The following is a 25,717-nucleotide window of genomic DNA, read 5'->3' as shown; positions in this document are numbered from 1 at the left end:
TGGTTTTACCTCCTTTTTTCTGTCATAACACGATTTAGTGAGAATTCACTAGAAAGCATTAAATAGTAGTGGATAGAAAAGCTTGCTTTTGCTCAAGCTTTTAATAGAAATAGGTATTGAATTGTTCTCTGGTCTTTCCATTCTAAAAACTGGACGTCCACTGAAGTGAGTCCTGATGTACATCTCTAATATTGCCTTGATTTGTGTGAATAGAAAGTTTGCCTAAATTTCAAATTGCCTTCAAAAAGTATAAAATATTTACAAATAAAGTTAGCAAAATAGTATAAGGTTTATATGCTAACAACTGCAAAACATTGCTGAGAGAAACGAGAGAAGATGTAGATAAATGGAAAGACATTCTGTGTTTATGAATTGAAAGACTTAATATTTTTAAGATGGTAGTTCTTTCCAAATTGATCTGTAGGTTCAATGCAGTCCTTATCAATCCTTTTGCAAAAATGGACAAACTGATCCTAGAATATATATGGACATGCAAAGGACTCAAAATAGCCAAAGCAATTTTACAAAAGAAGAAATACTTCTTGATTTCAAAACTGTTTATTGATTTTAAGATGAGACAGTGGCATAAGAATAGATGTATAGATCAATGAAACAGAATTGAGAATCCAGAAGTAAATCCTAATATTTATGATCAATTGATTTTCATCAGACGTGCTGAGGCAGTTCTCTGGGGAAATGAGAGTCTCATCAACAAACAGTGCCGGTAAAGTTGGATATCCACATGCAAAAGAGTCTTACCTCACATAATAAATAAAAGTTAACTGAAAGTCCAAAATTAGGATCATGGACCTAAACGCAGGAAATAAAATTATAAAACTTAGAAGCAAGTAAGGGAAAAAATCTTTATGACTTTGGGTTAGGCAGAATCCTAAGATACCCACTAAAAATACATCAATTAAATAAAAAATTGTAATTGGACTTAATCAAAATTAAACATGTTTGTGCTTCAAATGACACTAATAAGAAAATGAAAAAATAAACCACAGATTGGAAAGAACGTTTTACAAATCACATATCTAATAACAGACTTATATCCAGAATATACAAAAAGTCTTATAAAAGCAACCCAAATTTAAAAAAAGGCAAAAGATTTGAATAGATGGGTCACCAAATAAGATATACAAATGGTGAATAAGCACATGAGAAGATTCTTAACACCATTTAAGTCATTAAAAAAATGCAAATCAAAGTCTCAGTAAGATACCACACTATACCCATTAGAATGGCTTTAACCAAAAAGCCAGATAATTTTGTGGAGAAACTGGAACCCTCCTGCATTTCTGATGAGACTGTAAAATGGTGAAAACACTTTGGAAAATAGTTAAGCAGTTTCTTAAAAAGTTAAGCATAGATTTAACATGTATGTGTGTTTGTTAGTCGCTCAGTTGTGTCAGACTATTTGCGACCCCATGCACTGTAGCCCACCAGGCTCCTCTGTCAATGGAATTTTCCAGGCACGAATACTGGTTGTTACTGTTCAGTTGCTCAGTTGTGTCCAACTCTTCGAGACCTCATGGACTGCAGCACGCCAGGTTTCCCTCTCCTTCACCATCCACCAGAGCTTGCTCAAACTCATGTCCGTTGAGTCGGTGATGCCATCCACCATCTCATCCTCTGTGGTCCCCTTCTCCTCCTGCCTTCTATCTTTCCCAGCATCAGGGTCTTTTTCTAATGAGTCAGCTCTTTGCATCAGGTGGCCAAATTACTGGAGCTTCAGTTTCAGCATCAGTCCCTCCAATGAATATTCAGGATTAATTTCCTTTAGGATGGACTCGTTTGATCTCCTTGCAGTCCAAGGGACTCTCAAGAGTCTTCTCCAGTACCATGGTTCAAAACCATCAATTCTTCAGTGCCTCAATAAAAATTTTTTTAAAAAGAAAATATAAATTAGAATTTAAAAAATATCATATAAGCCGCAAGCTGGAATGGTATCAGGTAAGAGTCAAGCACTATTTAATAGGGCTTCCCTTGTGGCTCAGCTGTTAAAGAATCTGCCTGCAATGTGGGAGACCTGGGTTCCCATCCCTGGGTTCGGAAGATCCCATGGAGAAGGGAAAGGTTATCCACTCCAGTATTCTGGCCTGGGGAATTCCATGGACTGTATAGTCCATGGGGTCACAAAGAGTCGAACACAACTGAGCCACTTTCACTTTCTTTTCACTTCAATGCTCAGCCTTCTCTATGGTCCAGCTCTCACATCCATACATGACTACAGGAAAAACCATAGCTTTGACTATATGGACCTTTGTCAGCAAAGTAATGTCTCTGCTTTTTAATATTCTGTTTAGGTTTGTTATTGCTTTTCTTCCAAGGAGCAAGTGTCTTTTAATTTCATGGCTGCAGTCACCATCTGCAGTGATTTTGGAGCCCAGGAATACTGGAATGGGTAGCTATTTACTTCTCCAGGGGGTCTTCTGACCCAGGGATTGAACCAGGGTCTCCTGCATTGCAGGTAGATTTTTTACCATCTGAGCTACCAGGTCATATGCAGATTTAGCATATGACACAGCAGTTCCACTTGTCGGTAGCTCCCTACTAGAAGCAAATACATATGTCCACACAAAGACTTGTATTCATAATCATCCAAAAGTGGAAACTGTCCAGTTGTTCATCAGTTGGTGAATGGGTAAATAAAATATGGAATGTACACACGATAGAATACTATTTAGCTAAATACTAAATAGAAAGTAACATTTTTATTTTCATGTGTTACAGTATGGATGAACCTCCCCAAAACTATTCTGAGTTAAAGAAGGCAGGCACAAATGACCAAATAAATGAAATATTCAGAAAGGGCAAATCTATAGAAAGAGAATGTAGATGAACGTTTGCCTGGGGATGGGTTGGACTGCAAATGGTCACAAAGGGACTTTTTGGAGTGACAGAAATATTTGAAAACTGGACTGTGGTGATATGTATTTATTAAAAACCATTAAGTCATACACAGAAAATGGATGAATTTTATGTTATCTATATGTGCTGTCAAAGTAAATTATACCTCAATATTTTTATAAAAAAAAATAAATTAGAATTTTAAAAATATCATATAAGCAGCAAGCTGGAACACGGTATCAGGGAAGAGTCAGGACACTATTTAATAGGATTGTCTTTCTGTCTCCTGCAGTTTACAACTCCTGGATGAAAGAACATGGAGGATCTATTGTCAATATCACTGTACTGACTAAAAATGGATTTCCAGGAGCTGTGTAAGCACTTACATTTTTTTCTTCCTATGTCTTTGGGTTTGTCCGTTGAGTAGCTGGGGAGTAGGTTAGAGCGGTTTTCTTAAATAGAGATTGTTAATCCCTATAATGCATTGGGACTCCAGTACTTAAAATTCCCTTTATTGAACTTTGAAACGTACTTCTAAAACATTACCATTCATATTAGGGTTACCCAATTTTCCAAGGAAATAAAAACAGTAATAGGCCCAGTTAAATAATTTTTTTTATCAGTATGTCCCAAATATCTCATGGAGCATTCTTGTTGTTTTTGTCTGTTTTGGCCACACAGTGCGCTTGCGGGTTTTTAACTCTCTCACCAGGGATAGAACCCATGCCCTCCTGCAGTGGAAGGGTGGAGTCCTAACCACTGGACTGCCAGGGAATTTCCACATGGGGCATGCTTATGCTAAAAATGATTTGTTGTCTCCTGTAAAAATTCGCATTTAACTGAATGTCTTGTATTTTATCTGGCAGTCCTAATCCAGATGTAACTAAATGTATCTGGAGACATCTTTCTGGTTAAAATGAGGAAATGAAACCAATCTATGATAATTTAGTTTTGAGCATTATGGATATACCTATCCAGATTTAAATAGAACTGCTAGTAAATTATTGTTCCATAATAGAATTTGACCTATTTGACTCTTATTCTGATTTTAATAAATTTTTATTTTGGAAACTGATTTAAAAAATTTTTTTTAACTTTTTTATTTTATATTGGTTTATAGTTGGTTAACATTTTTTTTTTAAAGAAAGTAAATGAACAGCCTACTGGCGTAGTAGATTCTTTCATAATAGCTAAAAGGCTACTCAAAACAAAAAGTTGAAAAACATACCAGGAAGCTACTTGACCAAGTTTAATAGTTAAAGAGTATGATTAAAAAAAAAAATGAGTTATGCTGATTCCTTTTGTATCTTGTAAGCTCTGATTCTTTCCATTTTTTAAATTAAAATTTTATAAAAAACTTTCCAACACAGAATTTCTGTTTTTGTGGAGTAGACCTATCTTAGTATTAAATTATGCATGCTAGTTTAAACAAACAACTATATAATGTAGAAAGTCAAGTCCTCCATACTCTTTCATCCCAGAAATAACCTGTTAAGTAAGGTGGTGATCTTAATCCCTTTACAATTAGTAAGTAATTGGTACGGCAATAATTTGGTACTCTGTTAATATTGTTTGCCACCATGATTTTAGCAACCATTGTTGACCCTTTTGTGAATCACTCATTACACTGGGGCTGTGAAAATGTGGGTTTTTCTGATTTCATAGTTGCTTCTGTGCTTTTTAGTTGATGGTACAGTGCTTAGTTAGTCATGTATGACTCTTTGCAACCCCATGGACTGTATCCCACCAGGGTCCTCTGTTCATGGGATTCTCTAGGCAAGAATACTGGAGTGCATTTCCTTCTCCAGGGGATCTTTCCAACTTAGGGATTGAACCTAGGTCTCCTGCATTACAGGCAGATTCTTTAGATGATACTCTTTTGTAGAAAGACTTTTATTAACATTACAACCATCACTTCTTTAATATATGTTATTATTATTATTAACTTTTTTAGTATACCACTATGAAGTCACAGACTTCTTTTCAAATTGATTATTTCAAAAACACACATTGTCTCAAATTTAATAGAAATTTGTGTTGTTTCTATATTTTGCTATTACAGATAATTCTGCAATGAATAACATTATAAATATTTCTTTCATATTTGCAGAGGTATATCTTTAGGGTGGGCTTTCCAAGTGGTGCTAGTTGTAAAGAGCCCATCTGCAGATGCAGGAGACATAAGAGATATGGGTTCCATCCTTGGGTCAGGAAGATCCCCTGGAGAAGGGCATGACAACCCACTCCAATATTCTTACCTGGAGAATCCCATGAACAGAGAAACCTGCTGGGCTACAGTCCATAGAGTTGCAGAGAGTCGGACATGACTGAAGTGATTTAGCAACAGCAGCAGCAGCATCTTCAGGGTACATCCCCAAAGTTGGATTGCTGGGTGGAGGGTAAAGGCATCCTGTTAGGCATTTGCAAGTTTCTTTGCTTTTTGCTGTCCCATCAGCAATGAACGAGAATGCCTGTTCCTCAGAGCCTCACGCAAAATGTGTCTTGTCAATTTCTGGACAACTCTGATGGGCAAGATATAGTATCTCAGTGGATCATCTATTCATTTGTTAAAAGGCTACCTGAGTATCTCTTGTTTGTGTGTTTGAATTGCATTGTTGTTTTCACACATGTTTCTCTGGTTCTGATCATTTCCTGACATTTTCAGTGTCATCTAAGAGTAGTCCAATTTCCACTGCAATCTATGCAAAGGAGCTTCGACTGACCGGCTGATCTTTTGGGTCATTGTCAATAATTACAAGGGCAAGAGACAGGCTTGGGATCTCTCATGGAGAGAGAATTCATGGCCCAAATACCTATCAATGAAGGAATGAATAAACAAATTACGGTTTAGCTATATAATGTATTCCTCAGAAATGAAAAGTGAACTATTGATTCATGCAGCAATGTGGATAAATCCGAAAATAATATTCTGAGTGAAAGAAGCCAGATGGAAAAGATCATGTATGTATGATTTCATTTATATGTTTTAAGTTTTAGAAGGATTTAAAAGTTTTGTTAGTGCTAGATTCACTGAGAGTTGGATGTTATTCTACCTCCTATTCATAAATTATAGGAAGGAAATGAAGCAGTGTGATAGCCTTTCAGGTGGCTTATCACTCATAATCTCCTCCTGCACAGATTGGTAGACATTTTAAATCACATCTGATACAGAAATAAGGCCTTAGTATTTCAGAAACTGTTCTCGGTGAAAGAATGGCTATGAGGCTTGTTATTCAGATGGTGAAATGAAATCTCACAGAACTTGTAGTCCAGATAAATGCCCTTCCCTTCCTTCTCTCTGGGCTTTTGCTTTAAAAGAAGAGTGGCTGGAACAAAGCCCATACAGCACGGTCACCAACCTGCAGCTGAATTGTCCGCCATCTGTTCTGTTTTGATGGGGGTCACTTTCCCTTCCTGGAAAGGGTGTTTTTATAAACCCTGTGGTCCATTCAGGTGTCTCACCCACCTGGAACTCCCAGCAATGCCAGCCAGAATCAAATCCTTCAGAACACAGGACTGCTGGTGATATTGCCAAAATCTTACTTGCCTATGCCCATTGAAGCTGAAGAAAAAAATGCAGAGAGTTTAGAGGAACTAGAAAGGTGGCTTTAATCCTCACCCAGTGGAGGGGCGAACACAGTAGGCTTGTGCCTCAAGAGCTGTGCCCCCACCTTCCTAGAGGAATCTGGAGGATTATATAGATGAGGGCTAGCAGTCAGGGATTGGAGATGAGGAATAACGGTATAAGGATCTTGTATTCTTCTTCCTCTTGCACTGATTCAAAAACAGTCATAGGTTGGTTCAGATAGCCCAATAATTGGGTCTGGCAGTCCAGTAGCCTGGTGGTTGGATCCATTGTCTTTTATGAACTGTACTCCGGCCCTCTTTCTATAATGCAAAAGAGAAAAATCACAAGGGGTGGTTTGCCAAGAGACTTCTGTACAGGTGGCACCAAATTCAGGATGTAATTAGCACAGAGTTAAAGGACAGTAGGTGCAGAATGTAGTCCATGCAGAGTTAGGGGGCAGAACAGGTTAGGAACAGTTAAAGTAAAAACAAGGAATAACCGGATCTGCTCACTGTTCTCTCCATCTTCTTTGTTCTCAGGAAAGGAAAGAAAAACTCACTTTTTCTTTGCCCCCCTTTTCACTGCAACACTGGATAAGCAGTAAATCTCTCTGGATAAACTCTCTGCTTTTTCTTCACAAATGTTACCTTTTTTTTTTTTTTCAATCCCCAGAAACAAACAGATTAGGATGTGCTGTTTCAAAGATCCAGAGTAACTTTCAATTTCTGTGTAATTTTCTTCAGTGCCAAATACTGCAGAGGCAGGGCATATCCTTTCTTCCTTATGGAACAAACAGAGAGCTGGGGGCTTCAGGTTGTCACACCTGTCGTAGGTGGTCTCACCATCCAGCAGCAGTTTCCCTTCTGACATCACACTCTTCTCTGCCAGCCTCTTCAGTAGATCTTTGAGTGTGGAGATGTAGTCTGAAGATGCTATTGTGGTTGCACTGAGTCTGTTTTAAATGTCCTTCTCTTCATCAGCTAACCTTGAGAGAACTATGCAGGGGAGGAAAAATAATTTTCCCTGTGCCCTTCTGAGCTCTAAGCTGAGACTCCTGTAATAAAAGACAGATGAGCAAGAGAAAAACAAAAAGAAGTTGATTCACATGTGTACCTCATGTATACATGGGAGATACCCAGGGAAAAATAAGTGACTGCCTGTTGGGGCTTTGAATTTAGGATTAAACACTATCTTAGTAGGGAATGGGCTTCCCTGATCTTTCAGTTGGTAAAGAATCCACCTGTAATGCAGGAGACCCTGGTTCGATTCCTGAGTCGGGAAGATCCACTGGAGAAGGGAGAGGCTACCCACTCCAGTATTCTTGGGCTTCCTTCATGGCTCAGCTGGTAAAGAATCTGTCTGCAATACGGAGACCTGGGTTCAGTCCCTTGGTTGGGAAGAGCCCCTGGAGAAGGGAAAGGCTACCCACTCCAGTATTCTGGCCTAAAGAATTCCATGGACTGTATAGTCCATGGGGTTGCCAAGAATCAGACATGACTGACTTTCATTTTCACTTAATAGGGAATGGGGAGAGGGGTTATAGGCCTCTTGGGGTGGGGAGTAGGTGATCTTTAGGAAAGATGGATGGGCCTTTTGAAGAATAGATGGGAGATATGATAGTCGGTGACGATGTTTGTTCGGATGTGGCGTTGACCTCTAGTCTCCCACCCGTGACAACAGTCAGCCTCCCCTGGTTGAAGAGACTCCCAGGGAGGGGATTTATGACACTCAGTTCCATTTGGCCAATAAGGGGAGTTCAGAGAAAGCCTCTCTCTGAGAAAGCCTCTCTCTGCATCTGCTGTTTTTCAAGGGACCCCAGCTGAAAATGATCGCTCCACCAGGGCAGCAGCATACTTCGGGGGGCGTATTCCGCCACCCTTCAACTGCCTCTTGCTCACATTCTGCAGACTGCTTCCCATGCTGAAATTCAGAAAGTACTTTCTGTCTCTGGTCTTCCACCTGCTTCTCTCTCTCGAGAGGCGTGTGGGGGGTTGAGGGCTGTTCGAGAGTCTGGACTTCATGTGGTGGCCCTGGTGGTCAGGGGATGAGGACAAGGGGAGAAGCACCTCTAGGTCCTCCTCACAGAAGAGGGCCCGGACTTGACTGTGCGTCCTGCAGACGCTCATCTGTTCTGTTCCCGCCTCTTGCTTCCGGTAGTGTAAAGCAACGCATTAACCCTGTGACCCTGCCCAGCTGGGAGGTACTCCAGAAGGGTCCCTCCTAGCATTGGTGTCAAGCAAGGAAACCCGTCGTGTGAATCCCCCCGGGATGGGTGGATGTAGTGTGACACAGGTGTTCGCTGCATTTGATGATGATGAGGTTGCTCAGGTAACTCTGGCAGATGGGAGCAGTTGGCTTCTGCCTGGAGTCCTGCTAGGGCTCTGCAGCCGACACTGGGGTGGGAGTGGGCTTTCATCAGGAAATTGGGGCTCTAGAGGTAATCTCTAGTGAGGAGTGGTTACATGCTTGGAAATTCTAAACCATGGTATGTCTCTACCTTTTGCACCATATGGGTGCAGACCAAAATATTTTGAACCTCTTCCCTGGAAATATCTTAACATTTATTTAAATTTTGGTATGTCTAGAAGTTCTTTTGATATTATTTCTAGCCTGACATATGAATTTCATATACCTTATTACCTAAAATTGATTTAAAGAATAACCACACTTGTAACCCTCCAAATTACCAATTTACTTGTTTTCTTTCATAATTAAAAGTTCCTCAAAATATTCCTGTTTTTCACATGGTGATTTGGGGGGAACTTGTGTGGGCCTTGGGGCTTCCCAGGTGGCGCAATGGTAAAATCCACCTGCCAGCGCAGGAGATGCAAGAGACGCAGGTTCATTCCCTGGGTTGGGATGATCCCCTGGAGTAGGAAATGGCAACCCACTCCAGTAGTGTTGCCTGGAAAATTCCCTGGACAGAGGAGCCTGGAGGGCTACAGTCCATGGGATCTCAAAAGAGTTGCACATGACGGAACATGCATGCAAACAGGAAGATGTGGGCCTTGACTTATGTGAGATTTGTTTGACGAGCAGATAGCTATGGTTTCACTTTAATATTGAAGGACCTGGTTCTTTTTTATGGCTCAGACAGGGACTCATAATAAGAATCTTCTTGCGGGACTCTGACAGGTCACTGGTAAACCTATCAGTTTAGGTAATATGAGACATGGTCAATAGAAGCTGATGGTGATGTTTGTATTTTGTCTTTTAAAGGCATAGCGGAGCTGCCAGAGAAGGTGTTTACAACCTCACCAAGTCCTTAGCTTTGGAATGGGCCAGCAGTGGAGTAAGGATCAATAGTGTTGCCCCCGTACGTAAATGTTCAATATGAAAGCTCTTGACAAATTGTGCTTTTCTGATTTCATTTGTGTTGTTCATAGAGGTATTTGTTAATATGCATGTGTACTAGAAAAGATTGGCTTTTAAAAATAGATAAAATCAGAAAGAAGTATGCTTTGATTTACAACCAGATTGTCAAGAAGGTTAAATTAAGTCAGTGATTCTCAGTCCTGGCTGTATACGAGAATTATCTGTGAAATAGTTACAAAATAGTGATATATAAGCTTGAAATGCTGGGCTGGATGAAGCACAAGCTAGAATCAAGATTGCCGGGAGAAAAATCAATAACTTCATATGTGCAGATGACACCACCCTTATGGCAGAAAGTGAAGAAAAACTAGAGAGCCTCTTGATGAAAGTGAAAGAGGACAGTGAAAAAGTTCACTTAAAACTCAACGTTCAGAAAACTAAGATCATGGCATCCGGTCCCATTACTTCATGGCAAACAGATGGGGAAACAATGGAAACAATGGCAGACTTTATTTTGGGGGGCTCCAAAATCACTGCAATGGTGACTGCAGCCATGAAATTAAAAGACACTTACTCCTTGGAAGGAAAGTTATGACCAACCTAGACAGCATATTGAAAAGCAGAGACATTACTTTGCCAACAAAGGTCCATCTAGTCAAGGCTATGGTTTTTCCAGTAGTCATGTATGGACGTGAGAGTTGGACTACAAAGAAAACTGAACACCGAAGAATTGATGCTTTTGAACTGTGGTGTTGGAGAAGACTCTTGAGAGTCCCTTGGACTGCAAGGAGATCTAACCAGTCCATCCTAAAGGAGATCGGTCCTGGGTGTTCATTGGAGGGACTGATGTTGAAGCTGAAACTCCAGTACTTTGGCCACCTGATGTGAAGAGCTGACTCATTGGAAAAGACCCTGATGCTGGGAAAAATTGAAGGCGGGAGGAGAAGGGCACAACAGAGGATGAGATGGTTGGATGGCATCACCGACTCAATTGACATGAATTTGAGTAAACTCCAGGAGTTGGTGATGGACAGGGAGGCCTGGCGTGTTGCAGTCCATGGGGTTGCAAACGGTCAGACACGACTGAGCGACTGAACTGAACTGAACCCAACTATGGAAACCAGGTATTGGTGTTTTTAAAAGCTGGTTCACTTTCTCAGTGAAGGAAATTCAGATTCAGTGAAGGTTGAGAATCACTGCTTTAAGGAATGAATTTTCCTAGATTATCTTGTTGTTTCTTGGTATGTCATTAATTCTTTATTAGGAGAGAGAGAAACTTCAAGTCAAAGTTCTAGGAAGGGATTTCCAGTTGAAGGTCAACTGAAAGTCAAGGGAAAACTTCTCTGAAACATAATGTAAACAATAGGGGAAAAAATTACCATATGTTCAGCTTCAGAAACTGTCACATTATGTTGGGCTTCCCTGATAGTTCAGTTGGTAAAGAATCCATCTGCAATGTGGAAGACCTGGGTTCGATTCCTGGGTTGGGAAGATCCCCTGGAGAAGAGAAAGGCTACCCACTCCAGTATTCTGGCCTGGAGAATTGCATGGACTGTATAGTCCATCGGGTCACAAAGAGTCAGACGTGACTGAGCGACTTTCACGTTCATAAGACATAACCTATGCAATGAAGATCCTGCATTCTGTAGCTAAGACACAACGCAGCCAAAATAAATGAATAGGTTTTTTCTTTTAAAGACAGAACTTTAAGCTTCCTTGGTCCTTTTATGTCGACCACATAATCCAAGAGGGATAATAAATGAGACTTTGCACATATCCTGCAAAACTCAGCTCAAATTCACTTCTCTGTGATGATTCCTGGTCATTGCTAAGAGAGTCATCATCCCCTAGTCTGGGGGTATTACCTGTGGATCTATTAATATCTATATAGTTACAGATAATATATATATATGTAGATAATATCTATAGATATTGTTATCTGTGCTACTCAGTGGAAACTAAAGCATGAGCTGACTTGTGGATGTTAGAGAGATCTTATCTTTAACAAATGCAGGTTCCTAGCCAGAAGCTTCACATCCTTTTAATCCTTTGGGGTTGACATTACCTTTTCTACCTATTCTTAAATATTTATAGGACAGATTGGATAGATTTCCATTCTGAATGTTGATTCTTTGGAATGTTGGTCTCCACATACGCATTTCTGGACAACCTTTAATGATGTGTTGATGCTGTAACCATAATACTAAAGTCACATTTGTCCTCTAGAGATGTTTTGGGGTTTAATGTCTAAAGCTTAATACCTCTGGAAGATTCCATCCTCTTTAAATGAAAGCCTGAGAAGTTGTTTAATCAGAAACCAGTATATCACCCCAGTATTGTTTGGAGTAATTAATACTGCCAAGTTTCTTCCTCACATTCTCATCCCTCCTGTCTTCTCCTCTCCTTCGAATAATCTGTTGTAGTTATGAGCCAATAACAAGCAGCTTTATCCTGTGTTAAACAGCTTTTGAGTAATTTTTTTTTTATAAACCATTGAAAGCTACTAAAAGTTGAATAAAATAATTCTTAAACAAAATTTTAATTTATTTATATTGGATTCAAATTTTTTGTTTGTGATTTCTTTCCAGATAAAAAGCCATGAAAATATTGTATTTTCTAAGTCCTACTTAACCATAGGCCAGTTTTCCATCGTAAAACATAGAAGCCTTAGTGGAAGACAAAATAGACTATCCTGTTCCATTGTCCCCAGTTAAGGGCTTCTCTGATATGCTCATATGATTATGCTTTCAGAAGCCAAGTCTTTTATGAAAACATCCCGAGCTTGGCTGGTTATTAGGGGAGGGGACGTCACAAAATGAGCATTCAGATTATCCTTTTTTAGTAGAGGTTGACTGTATTTCTTTGACCATATTGAGAAAAATTAACATTACAAATGTGAACTTAAACCGCTATTAAACTTAAACCACTTAATTGTTAGTGTTGGATGACAGACTGCCTTGTTGTCTTTCCAATTAAAATTTAATTTTATGTACTTTGTTTTTTCCTGTTTTATTTTAAACATAGGGAACCATTTATTCCGAGACTGCTTTTAGCAACTATGATTATTTGACAAAAGACCTGCTTAACAAGTACATTCAAAAGATCCCAGCTAAAAGATTTGGATTTCCTGAGGAGGTAATGTGTATTTCTAACATTGATGAATTACTTTGTTTTATACTTTGGAGATTTGTAACATTTTAGTGTCCTTTTCACATAGTCTGATTGGTTAATAGAGAAGATTGCTCCCATGCCCTCAAACTATGTTCCCTGTGCTTTCTGGCTGCCAGGAATACTGCGCTCGTGGTGCCTTGAATACTCACAGCAGTATTTATTCAGAAATGAATGCAGTGTCGGTTAAGAGCAGCATGTTTTTATTGTTTCATTGCACTTTTCAGCTCTTTTCAGTTGTTTTATAGTACACAGAATCTCAGATATGCAGATGACACCACCCTTATGGCAGAAAGTGAAGAGGAACTAAAAGTCTCTTGATGAAAGTGAAAGAGGAGAGTGAAAAAGTTGGCTTAAAGCTCAGCATTCAGAAAACTGAAGATCATGGCATCTGGTCCCATCATTTCATGGGAAATAGATGGGGAAACAGTGTCAGACTTTATTTTTTGGGCTCCAGAATCACTGCAGATGGTGACTGTAGCCATGAAATTAAAAGATGCTTACTCCTTGGAAGGAAAGTTATGACCAACCTAGATAGCATATTCAAAAGCAGAGATATTACTTTGCCAACAAAGGTCCGTCTAGTCAAGGCTATGGTTTTTCCAGTAGTCATGTATGAATGTGAGAGTTGGACTGTAAAGAAAGCTAAGTGCTGAAGAACTGATGCTTTTGAACTGTGGTGTTGGAGAAGACTCTTGAGAGTCCCTTGGACTGCAAGGAGATCCAACCAGTCCATCCTAAAGGGGATCAGTCCTGAGTATTCATTGGAAGGACTGATGTTGAAGCTGAAACTCCAATACTTTGGCCACCTGATGTGAAGAGCTGACTCATTTGAAAAGACCCTGATGCTGGGGGGGGATTGAAGGTGGGAGGAGAAGGGGACCACAGAGGATGAGATGGCTGGATGGCATCACCGACTCAATGGACGTGAGTTTGGGTAAACTCAGGGAGTTGGTGATGGACAGGGAGGCCTGGCGTGCTGTGGTCCATGGGGTCACAAAGAGTCGGACAAGAGTGAGTGACTGAACTGAACACAGAATCTAAGCAAGTCATACAATTATGACAAAATGAAGTCCCGTACCTGATTTCTGTAAGGTGACCAGTTTTAAGTCTGTAAAAATCAACAGCTTTCTTAAATGCCAGCAAGATCAGTCTGAAAATGTAATTTTTTTAAAAAAGAGATATATTTCACAATAATAAGAATAAAAACTAAAAGAACCCAAAGTGAACTTAACTCTAAACGAAAAAAAGTTTATTACTGAAGAACAGAAAAAAAAAGACCAAAATAAATAGAGACATGCCATATTCCTCAATGGAGAGACTCAATTTTACTAAAATGAAATTTCCCTAAATCACACATACACATTTAATATATCTTTGGAATTAATACATTGATTCTAAAGTTTTCCCTAGAAAAATATTTATGCCAAAATGCCCAAAAGGTTTTGAATAAGAATAATGAGGGGATTTGACCTTCCTGCTGTCAAAACATACTGTAGGGCTTCCCTGGTGGCTCAGTGGTAAAGAATCTGTCTGCCAACACGGGAGACACGTATTTGATCTCTAGTCCGGGATAATCCCACATGCTACAAGTAGTTAAACCCATGTACCACAACTGCTGAGCCTGTGCTCTAGAGCCCAGGAGCCACAACTACTGAAGCCCATATGCCTTGTGCTCTGTGCTCTGCAACAAGAGAAGTCACTGCAGTGAGAAGCCTGCTCACCATAGCTGGAGGGTGGCCCCTGTTTGCCACAACTAGAGAAAAACCCACACAGCAGTGAAGACCCAGCATGGCCAAAAAGAAATAAAATTATTTAACCACCCCCTCAAAACGCATACTATAAAGCTACAGTTGTTTCCTACATTTGGGGCTGGTACTGGAAGAGATTAAAAGTGGTGGGATAGAATGGACTGTCATATCAGTACTGTACACACACACACAGTTTCTAGGATAAAGGTAACATTTCAAATCTACAAGGAAAGAGTATTCAGCAAAAGTCTTACAGCAGTTGGCTGTTCATTTAAAAATAAATTAGACTCACCCATCTCATATCACATACCAAATAATTTTCAGATATATTAAAAAGCTAAATATAAAAGCAATGCCATAGAACTCTAAGAGAAAAATGTGTTCTAATTCCTAGAGCTAGCTTTCATTATCAGTTTGATGTATATCTTTCCAGAAATTTACTGTGTATGCTTAAAGATATTTCTATTTACTGACCTTTTTTTTTTAGAAAAATGGGATTCTATGTTTTCCTGCAACTTGCTATGGCTGTAGCATTAGACCCTGTTGCTGCACATTGAGGTTTTATTAATTTTTTTATATTGTAATATTCTGCAGTGAACATTCTTGACTATAGTCATGAACTCTTATGTAGAGGGTAGCTTTCTAGAAGTAGAATTCCTGAACTAAAATAGACTTGCATATTAAATTTTAGAAGATACTGTTAAATCCAACATTTGATGAGCTATTTTGAGCAAGGTGCCAGATTTTTATTTGGAAAACTGAGAGTGATTTTGAAAGAATTTTAATCAAGGGATTTATCTGATTAAGCTTTTATTTTGGAGAGAACCCTCCTTATGTTTTCTGAACAATTATATATTGTCTATATGCTGTGCTGTGCTTAGTCATTCGGTCATGTTCAACTCTGAGACCCCATGGACTATAGCCCACCAGGATCCTGTGTCCATAGTCTGTAGTTACTGTATTAAAATTTGACATTGAGAAATTCAAGAAATATTTATGAATTCATTTAAAATAATCTTAATAAAATCATGGATGTGAGAGTTGGACCATAAAGAAGGCTGAGTGCCAAAGAATTGATACTTTTGAACTGTGGTGTTGGAGAAGACTCTTAAGAGTCCCTTGGGCTGCAAGGAGATCAACCAGTCCATCCTAAAGGAAATCAATCCCAAATATTCGTTTGAGGGATTGATGCTGAAGCTGAAGCTCCAGTACTTTGGCCACCTGATGTGAAGAGCCAACTCATTAGAAAAGACCCTGATTCTGGGAAAGATTGAAGGTGGGAGGAGAAGGGGATGACAGAAGATGAGATGGTTGGATGGCATTACCGACTCAATTGATGTAAGTTTGAGCAAGCTCTGAAAAATGGTGAAGGACAGGGAAGCCTGACATGCTGCAGTCCGTGGGGTTCCAAAGAGTTGGATACGACTGAGCAGTTGAACAACAAATAAAGGCATTTAATACTATAATATTTTTAATGAAAAATAGCTGCATTTTAAAATACGAAAATGAACAATTTTTGCTTTGTTTTACATGTTTTACACAGTTCTTTAATGTATGGCTTAATAGAAAACAGCTGGACTCTCACATCTGCTTCTGCTTTCAGTCTGTTACAATATGTTGTTTTGGTAAAGCATGCAAAGAAAATCTGGCTTCATGCCAGTTAAAAGGAGGCGTATTTTAGCAGTCTTTTTGAGTAACGGTGGACATTCTTCTTTAATATTCAACAAGTGACAGTTTCTTTTTTTTTCCTATTGCTCTGTATTTTATGTATTAAATGACCTGCCCCATTACAATGTATTGGTACATACATGGCGCTTCCAAGGTGGCACTCGCGGTAAAGAACCTCCCCTCCAGTGCAGGAGACATAAGAGATGCAGGTTCTATCCCTGGGTCAGGAAGATCCCCTGGAGGAGGGCATGGCAACCCACTCTAGTATCCTTGCCTGGAAAATCCCATGGACAGAGTTTTCTGGTGAACTACATATAGTCCATAGGGTCATCAAGAGTCCAACACGACTTAGCACACACAGTACACACTTGATGTTTGTACTGACGATACATTCTGTATATACTCATATCATTTTCTTCATGCGTGAGGACAAAGTATAACTATTACATAATTAAATCGTTTACTTCATGCATGAGTACAAAGTATGACTGTTACATAATTACGTAGAACAAAATGTTATTTGTACAAACTGCATTAAGTCATATCAACTCTAGTCTCCATACTTATCACAACCAATGACTTTCCTTAATCCCAAGTTTTGAGAAACCCACAGCTCATCCATAAACATGCCTCTTTTCTTGCTTTGGGCCCATAGCTTGTGGTGGGTTCTAGACCTGAACTGTATCTGACATCTAGTTCTTACTTTTAAAAATATTTCTGTTTACTGACATTTTTACAAAAATGATATTCTACTGTATGTTCTTTTCTGCAACTTGCTAAGGATGTAGCATAGTATATTTAATTAGACCCTGTTGTTGCACATTGGGATTTTATGTGTATTTTTATATAAATATATCTTTATGTTTCATAAATATAAATTTGTATTTCATAAAATCTCCCAGTTTTTCCTCACTAAACAAGACATCTTGTTGGACTAATGACTGATCAGCTCATGTGCATACATAACTATGGTGTCATACATTTGAATTTTTAAAAATCTGTGGGCAACTCTGGCCATCTGAGGTCTTAGCACAGTCAAACAGGTAGTTTAGCCTATACAGAGTATTGTTTTCCAGGGTCAACAACCGTAAGGTATAAGTCAGTGCTTAAAATGCATAAGAAAATTGACCTCAAAGTATAAAAATATTTAATATCCAATCTTAACAAATGGCAGTTTCTTAAAGATTAATTGCAATGTGGAATCTGAAGCCATTCAGTGAACTTCTGTATTCCATTATTAAAATTCCTTAGTATTCCTTGCACTTTTACTGAGTCTTTCATGCATAGATGATTTTGTAACATCAGACATTGGTCTTTTGGAAAATATTGATTCACTGAGTTATAGACATCTTCTGAATGTTGATACACAGTTCATGGTACAATACCAGATTCACATTTATGAATGTCACCACTGATCTCTTCCAAAAACTCTTTGGGTATTGGGAAACTGTCAAGGTCATGGTGACATGTATTGATGCAACTTTTCCAAAGTTCTAGTTTTCACTTGAAAGCTCAAATCTTGTCATTGACAACAAATGCTGTCAGTTGTTTCAGCTGCCTGCTCTCACTTGGTTCATTTTTGGAAGAATGTCTGCCAGATACCCAAGTGTGAATAATGTAGTTTGTTAGTCATTCTCTCAAGCAGAAAACAAACCGAAAAAATGTTCTGTGAAAAAAATGATTAGTTTGGTTTGCAGCTCAAGGACATGTTCTTTTCCTCGAAACAGGCTTTATACTTCTATATATAGCACAAGAGCTGAAGGTGTAATTCCCACTTCATCACACAGGATATTAAAAAGATGTGTACCCAGTAGTCAAGATTAATATGATTAATAATTTTAGTGCTCATCAAGGACATTTGAAAGTGAAGCAGACTCTCCCCGCCCACTCCCAGGAGTACTTGCTGGTGAAAAATATTGTGACTGTTAGTACGATGCTTCATGTTTGTTTTCCTGCCATGACTTGTGCTGAGGGTCCAGGCATTTTTCCCATCATTACTTTGGCACCATTAGTACAAATGTCAACACAGTGAAAAAGACAGATAAGGACTCAGTATTGTCATAGAACAGTTGTGACTTCACAGATCCCCTGGAAAGATCTTAGGTATGCCCAGAGTTTTGCCGACCATACTGTGACTAATTGGGAAGGTGAGATGATGGGTTGCAATAAGTTGCAGGATAAGGAGAGAGTTTCAGTCTCTGTCTCATAGGGTCCTAGCATTTCCAGGTCAAGTTTTCAAGATCCTCTGGTGGCCCCAGCTAATCACTAATGTCACTTTTGGGGCTGAGCTTTGACAATAGGCTATTGGTGGAACTGTTCAGAACTGCTTATCAATGAGTTGTCTTCTTTTAAGTAATAGTTATTGAGATTGAGTTACGAGGGTCAAAAGGAACTGCCGGAGCTCCTACGATGTCCCTCCACATCTCTTGGAGACAGAATACAGCACTTGGCAGACCCCTCAAATGGCTTGTACTTGTACTCTCTACTAATTTTACAAATTAGGAAACCAAGAGCCAGTGATGTTCAGTAATTTGCCTGAAGCCATACATTAGTCATGGGGGCCTCCCAGGTGGTCTAGGGGTCAAGAATCCATCTACCAGTGCAGGAGATGCAAGAGACAAGGTGAAAGGTTGTTGAATCACATGAATACACTACACCGGGATTCTTGGCCCCCAGAGGAGAAGAATTCAATCCGGGGCCAGAGACGAGGCTTGATCGCTCAGAGCTTTTGTGTAATAAAGTTTTACTAAAGTATAAAGGAGATAGAGAAAGCTTCTGACATAGGCATCAGAAGGGGGTAGAAAGAGTACCCGCTTGCTAGTGTTGACAGTGAAGTTATATACTCTCTAATGAATCCAAAGAATGTCTGGAGGTTGTAAAGACCTCATCAGACCTACTCCCATAATTTACATTTTAAGATAACAGAATTAGCCAGAAGGTTTAATCCAAAGACTGTCCTTAATCCAGAGACTGTCCTCAGGCAGGATACATTATTGTTATATAATCCTAAGGAATGTGGAGAAAGAAAAAAAGTTTGTCCTTTCTTCCTCCTTGAGAATTCCAGACCCCTCTCTCCTTGGGGACCCCTAGATTTCCTATCAACCTGCCTAGGAAATGACTCTCTCATTCCCCTCTTTTCTTTTAGGAGAATTATGTTGCCTAGGGAAAAGGGGCATCGTTCTCGTTCCATAACTGCTTCCGAGCTGACAAGGGGCGTTGTCCCTAAATTGGTGAGGCAACATATTCTCCTAATCCTCATATTGAGGATATCTGATCCAGGGGCCCCAAATAGTAGCTGGAGGAAGCTACAGCAGTAGCAGGAGTTTGAGCAACCATTTGTAACTTAAAAGCTTTCATGCGGCTAGAAACAAACCCAGTTATACAATTACAGATGCAGGGAGCAAACAGCAAAAACAAAACAATCAGAATCAAAATTAAAAGTCACATTATGTCCATAGTTAAAGTACAAAGTTGCACCAGTCCATTTTAGGGTTGGTAGATGTCATCAGATGAAGAAGAGGCATCGCATGTGATTGTTGTCCGAGGTATTCACAGACTTGGAGAAAGTCTTTTTCTTGAAGTGGGGATGTCCACCACAGGAAGCCTTCCACTGATGAAGAGGGGAGCTCTCCGCAGACCCAGCAGTTAGACCAGTTGTGGAATGCAGCATAAGAGTGAGCCCAGGACAGGAGGACATTGTCTTGAGGATCCAACGGCAGACTCAGGATATTTGGAGTCAGCAGAAGTAGACTCACATAGATTATCAGGCCCATCTGCTGCCCTTTGCTTAATTCTAGAGCTCGGGTCAGGGCCACAAGCTCCGCTAACTGAGCACTGGTTCCCTGGGGGAGAGATTTTGCTTCCAAAACCTGTTCAGCAGTCACCATGGCGTAACCTGCTTTACGGTTTCCATCCTGAACAAAAGAACTGCCATCTGTAAATATTTCCATGTCAGGATTGTCTAATGGGGTATCCTTTAGATCCTCCCAAGCTGCATAGTTCAAAGTTAGGAATTGAGAACAATCGTGATCAGGTGTTTCATTTTCCTTCTCAGGAAGGAAAGTGCCAGGATTTAAATTTCCACAAACTTTAAGCTTAGCTTCTGGTCCTTCTAACAACAATGACTGATACTTAAGAAGCCTACTGTCTGTCATCCAAATATTAACCTTAGAATTTAAGATTCCACTCACATCATGAGAAGTCAGTACAGTAAGGTTTCATCCATTAATTATTTTTAAAGCTTCAGGTGCTAATAAAGCCGCTGCCCCAATTACTCTTAGGCAGTGGGGCCACCCACGTGAAACTACATCTAATTCTCTGCTTAGATAAGCAATAGGTTGCTGGTGAGGCCCTCGGGGTTGTGTCAAAACTCGCAATGCCACACCTTTTCTTTCAGTGACAAACAAATTAAATTCTGACCCTGTGGGCAAGCTCAGAGCTGGAGCTTGCAGGAGAGCAGTCTGAAGAACCTTAAAAGCCTTTTGAGTTTCTGGAGACCAAACCAGTTTGTCGGTTTGGGCCTGCTGAGTTTCAGCTATAAGTTTGTATAAAGGCCGAGCAAGTTCCCCGTAACCCGGAATCCAAATGTGACAGTAACCTGTGATTCCCAAAAATCCTCTCAATGTCTTAAAGTCATAGGTAGGGGGTGATTTAGTATAGGTTTAATTCTCTCAGGGCCTATGGCCCTAGTCCTTTCTGATATGATTAGGCCCAGTTATCTAACTGGTTGTTGACAAAGCTGAGCCTTTTCTCTTGATGCCTTGTAACCACAGCCTGCCAGAAAGTTTAAGAAATCTTCTGAGGCTCGCGAACAAGCTTCCTCTGTCTCAGCACAGAGCAAAATATCATCTACATATTGTAACACCACTGCTTCAGAGCTATTAAAATTTTGTAGATCCCGTGACAAACTTTGTCCGAATAAGTGAGGACTGTCACGAAGTCCCTGGGGCAAAACTGTCCAGGTTAACTGAGAAGCTGGCTGCGTAGGGTCTTCAAAGGCAAATAGGAATTGACTTTCTTCCGCCAAAGGCCCTGAATAGAAGGCATCCTTTAAATCAATTACTGAGAAATATTTGGCCGGTTCAGGAATTTCAGACAATAGAGTATAAGGATTAGGCACCACGGGGTGTAAAGGAACTACAGCCTCATTTATTATTCGTAAATCTTGAACTAGTCTCCATTTACCATTCGATTTCTTTATACCCAAAATAGGAGTGTTGCAAGGACTGTTACAGGGAATTAATAGTCCCTGCTCCTTTAAATTTTCGATGATGGGTTTTAACCCTTCCTTAACTTCAGGTTTCAGTAGATACTGCTTCTTATGTGGAAATATGTGTGGGTCTTTGAGCTTAACAACTACAGGAATAGCATTTTGTGCTCGACCCACAGATTTTCCATCAGCCCACAGGACCTTGCTCAGTATATCCCTTCCCAAAAGGGGTGAGGGAGATTCTGGCACGATCAGAAACTCGTGTTAAAACAGCACAGAATCCCAGTTGCAAGATAAAGAATAACTGAAATAATACCTTTTGGCTCGTCCAGACAGTCCCATTACGGAAGCGGATCGGGAAGAAAGTGGGCCAGGGGCTTCAGTAAGCACAGAATAAGTTGCCCCAGTATCTAAAAGGAAATCGACAGATTGGCCCCCCACAACTATTAATACCCGGGGTTCCTCAGGTGTAATTAGGATGGGAGCTTGTGTGGGGACCCCCGGGCACCTTCAGTCCTGATTGTCTTGAGAGTCCGACCCTGGAGACCTACGCCTCTGGGGGCAGTCTCTCTTCCAGTGTGGTCCTTTGCAGACTGGACATGGAGCCGGGGGCGGCTTAGATGCCTGAGGGCAATCCCGCTTGAGGTGCCCCTCCTTTCCACAGCAGTAGCAAGCCCATCCCTTTTCACCTGGGCCCCTCTGGGCATTTTTCTCAGGCTGTTTAAGAACGTTTTTCATAGCCATGGCGAAGGCTTCCGCCTTTTCCTTTGTCTTTTTTTGCCTTTCTTTCTTTTCCTCATATTCCCTACCATAATAGACTGTCTGAGCCAGTTGTAACAGAGTATCTAAAGACTGATTTGGTCCATACGCCTGTTTTAATAGCTTACGGCGGATATCTGGAGCCAACTGAGTGAGAAATCTATCCTTTAAGATCACTTTTCCCTCTTCACTTTCGGGATCAATCTCAGTGAATCTGCGAAGGCCTTCTCTCAGTCTATCTAGGAATTTACCAGGAGCTTCTTTCTCCTCCTGTTCTACATCTGCCAATTTGCCATAGTTTAAAGGCTTAGAACGCGCCTGCCTAAGTCCCTCAAGAATACATCTAACAGGATGACTCTGATCCCATCTTCCTTTAGCTGTGTTGTAGTCCCAGTCTGGTTCTATAGTTGGGACCGCCTGATTCCCAGTGGGGAGGGCCGCTATCTCGTTCTCCCTCTTCCCTACTGATTCATTACCAAGCCACTCATCTCCATAAGCAACCGCTTTTCCCAAAACTCGAGTCTGACTCAGGAGTCAGCGTTTGTCCCAAGATATACATCACATCCTTCCAAGTGAGGTCATAAAGCAGAGTAACACCTTTAAAGGCTCTAATATATTTTTCTGGGTCCTCTAAATAGTCTCCCAGATCCTCCTTGATTCTTTGTATTTCTTAATAAGAGAAAGGCTTATTAACTCACAGACTATTTCTCCCGGTGGGTGTTTCATAAAGAGGCAACAGCTTGTGTGGCTGTTCCTCAGTCTCTCTGGCTGCTCTGCGCATATGATCCCAGGGATAGATTGGAGAAACCTGTTTTTCCTCTTCTCTTTGTCTCCTGTCCTCCATCTCATCTCTTACTTCGATGGTCTGAGTTTCTACTGAAACCAGAGTAGTCTGAGGTCGTACTGAGACAGGAGTTATTTGGACCTCCATGTGGGCAGTTTGAATCCCAGTTTGGAGTCCCCGGTACGGGGGCAAAGTAAGAGGACAGGAGGGAGCTGAAGGTTTCACACCCAAATTTATACCCTTAGGACATTAAGTCTGGCATATTTCGCAGAGAGAAAAAGGGCAACACATATGCTACTTCTACCCATTTCCCTTGTTCCTTACAGAACCGGTCTAACTGTAGAACAGTATTATACTTAAGAGACCCTCCAACTGGCCACCGTTCGCCATCCTCCAATGGATACCGTGGCCATGCAGTATCACATAGGAAGACCAGGTGTGTCTTTTTTAAGCCCTGGGGATCAAATCTATCCCAGTTTTTCAGGATACAGTTCAAAGGAGTGAGACTGGAATTGTTAGCTCCCATCTGTAAGAGAGAAAAAAAGCGACCAAGGCCATTTTTCTACCGGAGGCGTCCCTCCCTGCTCTAGATGGGGGTGTAGACAGACGTTACACCAAAAGCTTTTCCTTCCTGGTCGGACTTAGTCTGTCCCTTACTGACGCAGGCCCCGTACTCGTCCCTCCCGGTTCTACCACCGAGATGGGGTGGGGATGTACCAGGGGTAGACTTGATAGCATCCCTACTTGACGTCCAGCTCTTCACCCTTAACCTTGTTTGCCTCTGATGTCACCCGGGGTGAATCAGAGTAACCTTCCAGAATGCCTCCCAAGCTAAGACCGCTGTAGGAAACATTCGTCACCTGAGTGCCTGTGCACGACCCTGAGTATTTCCTGACTACAATAAGACCGACATGAACATAAAACTGAGATGGTCTTTCCAAGCATCACCACACCAGTATAACAGCCTCCTCTGATCCACTAAGAGCCGGTGTTACCAAAGAAAAAAAACCATCGCAGTCCCAATCTGAGTAATCTTTAACCTCAGAGATGTTCTGGGAGCTAGAGCTCCATCTAGCTTACGAACTTTCGATTCCTAGCGAGGCTAGACACTTTCTTGACTACCAATCCAAGTTTGGGACCTAAGCCACAGTACACAGTAACAGTATAGATCACAAGTCCCTTGAAAGTCTATGATCTGATAGATTAGGTTAGTACTTCTAATTCCCAAGGAGTTATGAAATGGTCAAAGAGACCGAAAAGTTTGACCGAGAAAGGAGAGTTCGGTCCACACGCTTTGCCCATTTCTGGTCGGTTCCCGAAGGAGACATTGGGTGCCTCTTGGCATTGGCAGGTCGGTATAACGCCCCGACAGGTTTCTGCCATAAGCTGTATGAGATCACCGTGGAACCGCAGAGCAGGGCCCCTTACTTGCTTCACGCAGGGCATGCCATTCATTCACACAAGCACACGGTAGAGTTAGTAAAGCACGGCAGAAAACGTGTTCGCTAAGAGAACAAAAAACTAAAGCTCCAAGCATCCTTACCTTGTCCTGAAGGATCCCGGACGAGCCCCCAAGATGAAAGGTTGTTGTTGAATCACGCAAATACACCGGGATTCTTGGCCCCCGGAGGAGAAGAATTCAATCCGGGGCCAGAGACGAGGCTTGATCGCTCGGAGCTTTTGTGTAATAAAGTTTTATTAAAGTATAAAGGAGATAGAGAAAGCTTCTGACATAGGCATCAGAAGGGGGTAGAAAGAGTACCCGCTTGCTAGTGTTAACAATGAAGTTATATACTCTCCAGTGAATCCAAAGAATGTCTGGAGGTTGTAAAGACCTCATCAGACCTACTCCCATAATTTACATTTTAAGATAACACTGTCCTCAGGCAAGATACATCCTTGTAAAGACCAGGTCTACTCCCATAATTAACATTTTAAGATAACAGAAGGTTGAATCCAAAGACTGTCCTTAGGCAGGATACATTATTGTTATATAATCCTAAGGAATGTGGAGAAAGAAAAAAAGTTTGTCCTTCCTCCTTGAGAATTCCAGACCCCTCTCTCCTTGGGGACCCCTAGATTTCCTATCAACCTGCCTAGGAAATGACTCTCTCAAAGGGTTCGTGTCTTTTTTGAGTTAGGCAACAGAAAATCTCTTTATTTGAAGGGGAGAGATGCAAAAAGATTCCTTCACTCTGTAAACACTTAATAAGTAGTTACTTTATTGTAAACACTGTCAAAGGATGAGGCCACCACTCGATATTTGAAACAGAACTCAGCACCAAAGCACAGTTATTCCTGGTCAGGCACAGTCTCTCGGAGTAGACTATTGAGTTTTCTTTTTTCCCTTGGGGGAAGTTTGGTTTTAGAGATTTGCAGACTTTGAGTGAGAGGGTTGTTGTTTGGCTGACACTCAGAAAGGGACTTATTGGCATGAGTCTTCCTGACTGGCTAACTTACAGGGTCAAGGAACTTTCACGGATTGGTTGAGTAACAAAACAGTGTTCACAGGGTGAGTTGTCATTGATTGATTACACAGGGGAAAGCTAGTTCTGACTGTTACTTGTTCCCAGGCCCCATCAGCCCTTTCCCAGGAATGTGGGAACTTTTAAATCATTAATTCCACACCAACTCTGTCCAAT

The 25,717-nt window shown here is 40.7% G+C and overlaps 2 protein-coding genes across 2 annotated transcripts in view; one reads left to right on the top strand and one right to left on the bottom strand.

Moving 5' to 3' along the window:
* Window positions 1–25,717, bottom strand: part of TMEM169 (transmembrane protein 169) — a 62,760-nt gene that overhangs the window by 29,455 nt on the left and 7,588 nt on the right. The gene's annotated exons all lie outside the window — the stretch shown is intronic.
* Window positions 1–25,717, top strand: part of PECR (peroxisomal trans-2-enoyl-CoA reductase) — a 48,025-nt gene that overhangs the window by 15,613 nt on the left and 6,695 nt on the right. The window contains exons 4-6 of the mRNA XM_002685568.7: window positions 3,146–3,227; window positions 9,641–9,737; window positions 12,761–12,871. Of these exons, the coding sequence (XP_002685614.3) occupies window positions 3,146–3,227; window positions 9,641–9,737; window positions 12,761–12,871 (290 nt within the window). The remainder of the gene's footprint in view (window positions 1–3,145; window positions 3,228–9,640; window positions 9,738–12,760; window positions 12,872–25,717) is intronic.

The sequence above is a fragment of the Bos taurus genome, chromosome 2 (genome assembly GCF_002263795.3).
Source record: "Bos taurus isolate L1 Dominette 01449 registration number 42190680 breed Hereford chromosome 2, ARS-UCD2.0, whole genome shotgun sequence".
Taxonomy (NCBI): Eukaryota; Metazoa; Chordata; class Mammalia; order Artiodactyla; family Bovidae; genus Bos; species Bos taurus.
The sequence above is the reverse complement of the archived record's forward strand: the minus strand, read 5'-3'. Positions and strand labels throughout refer to the sequence as shown.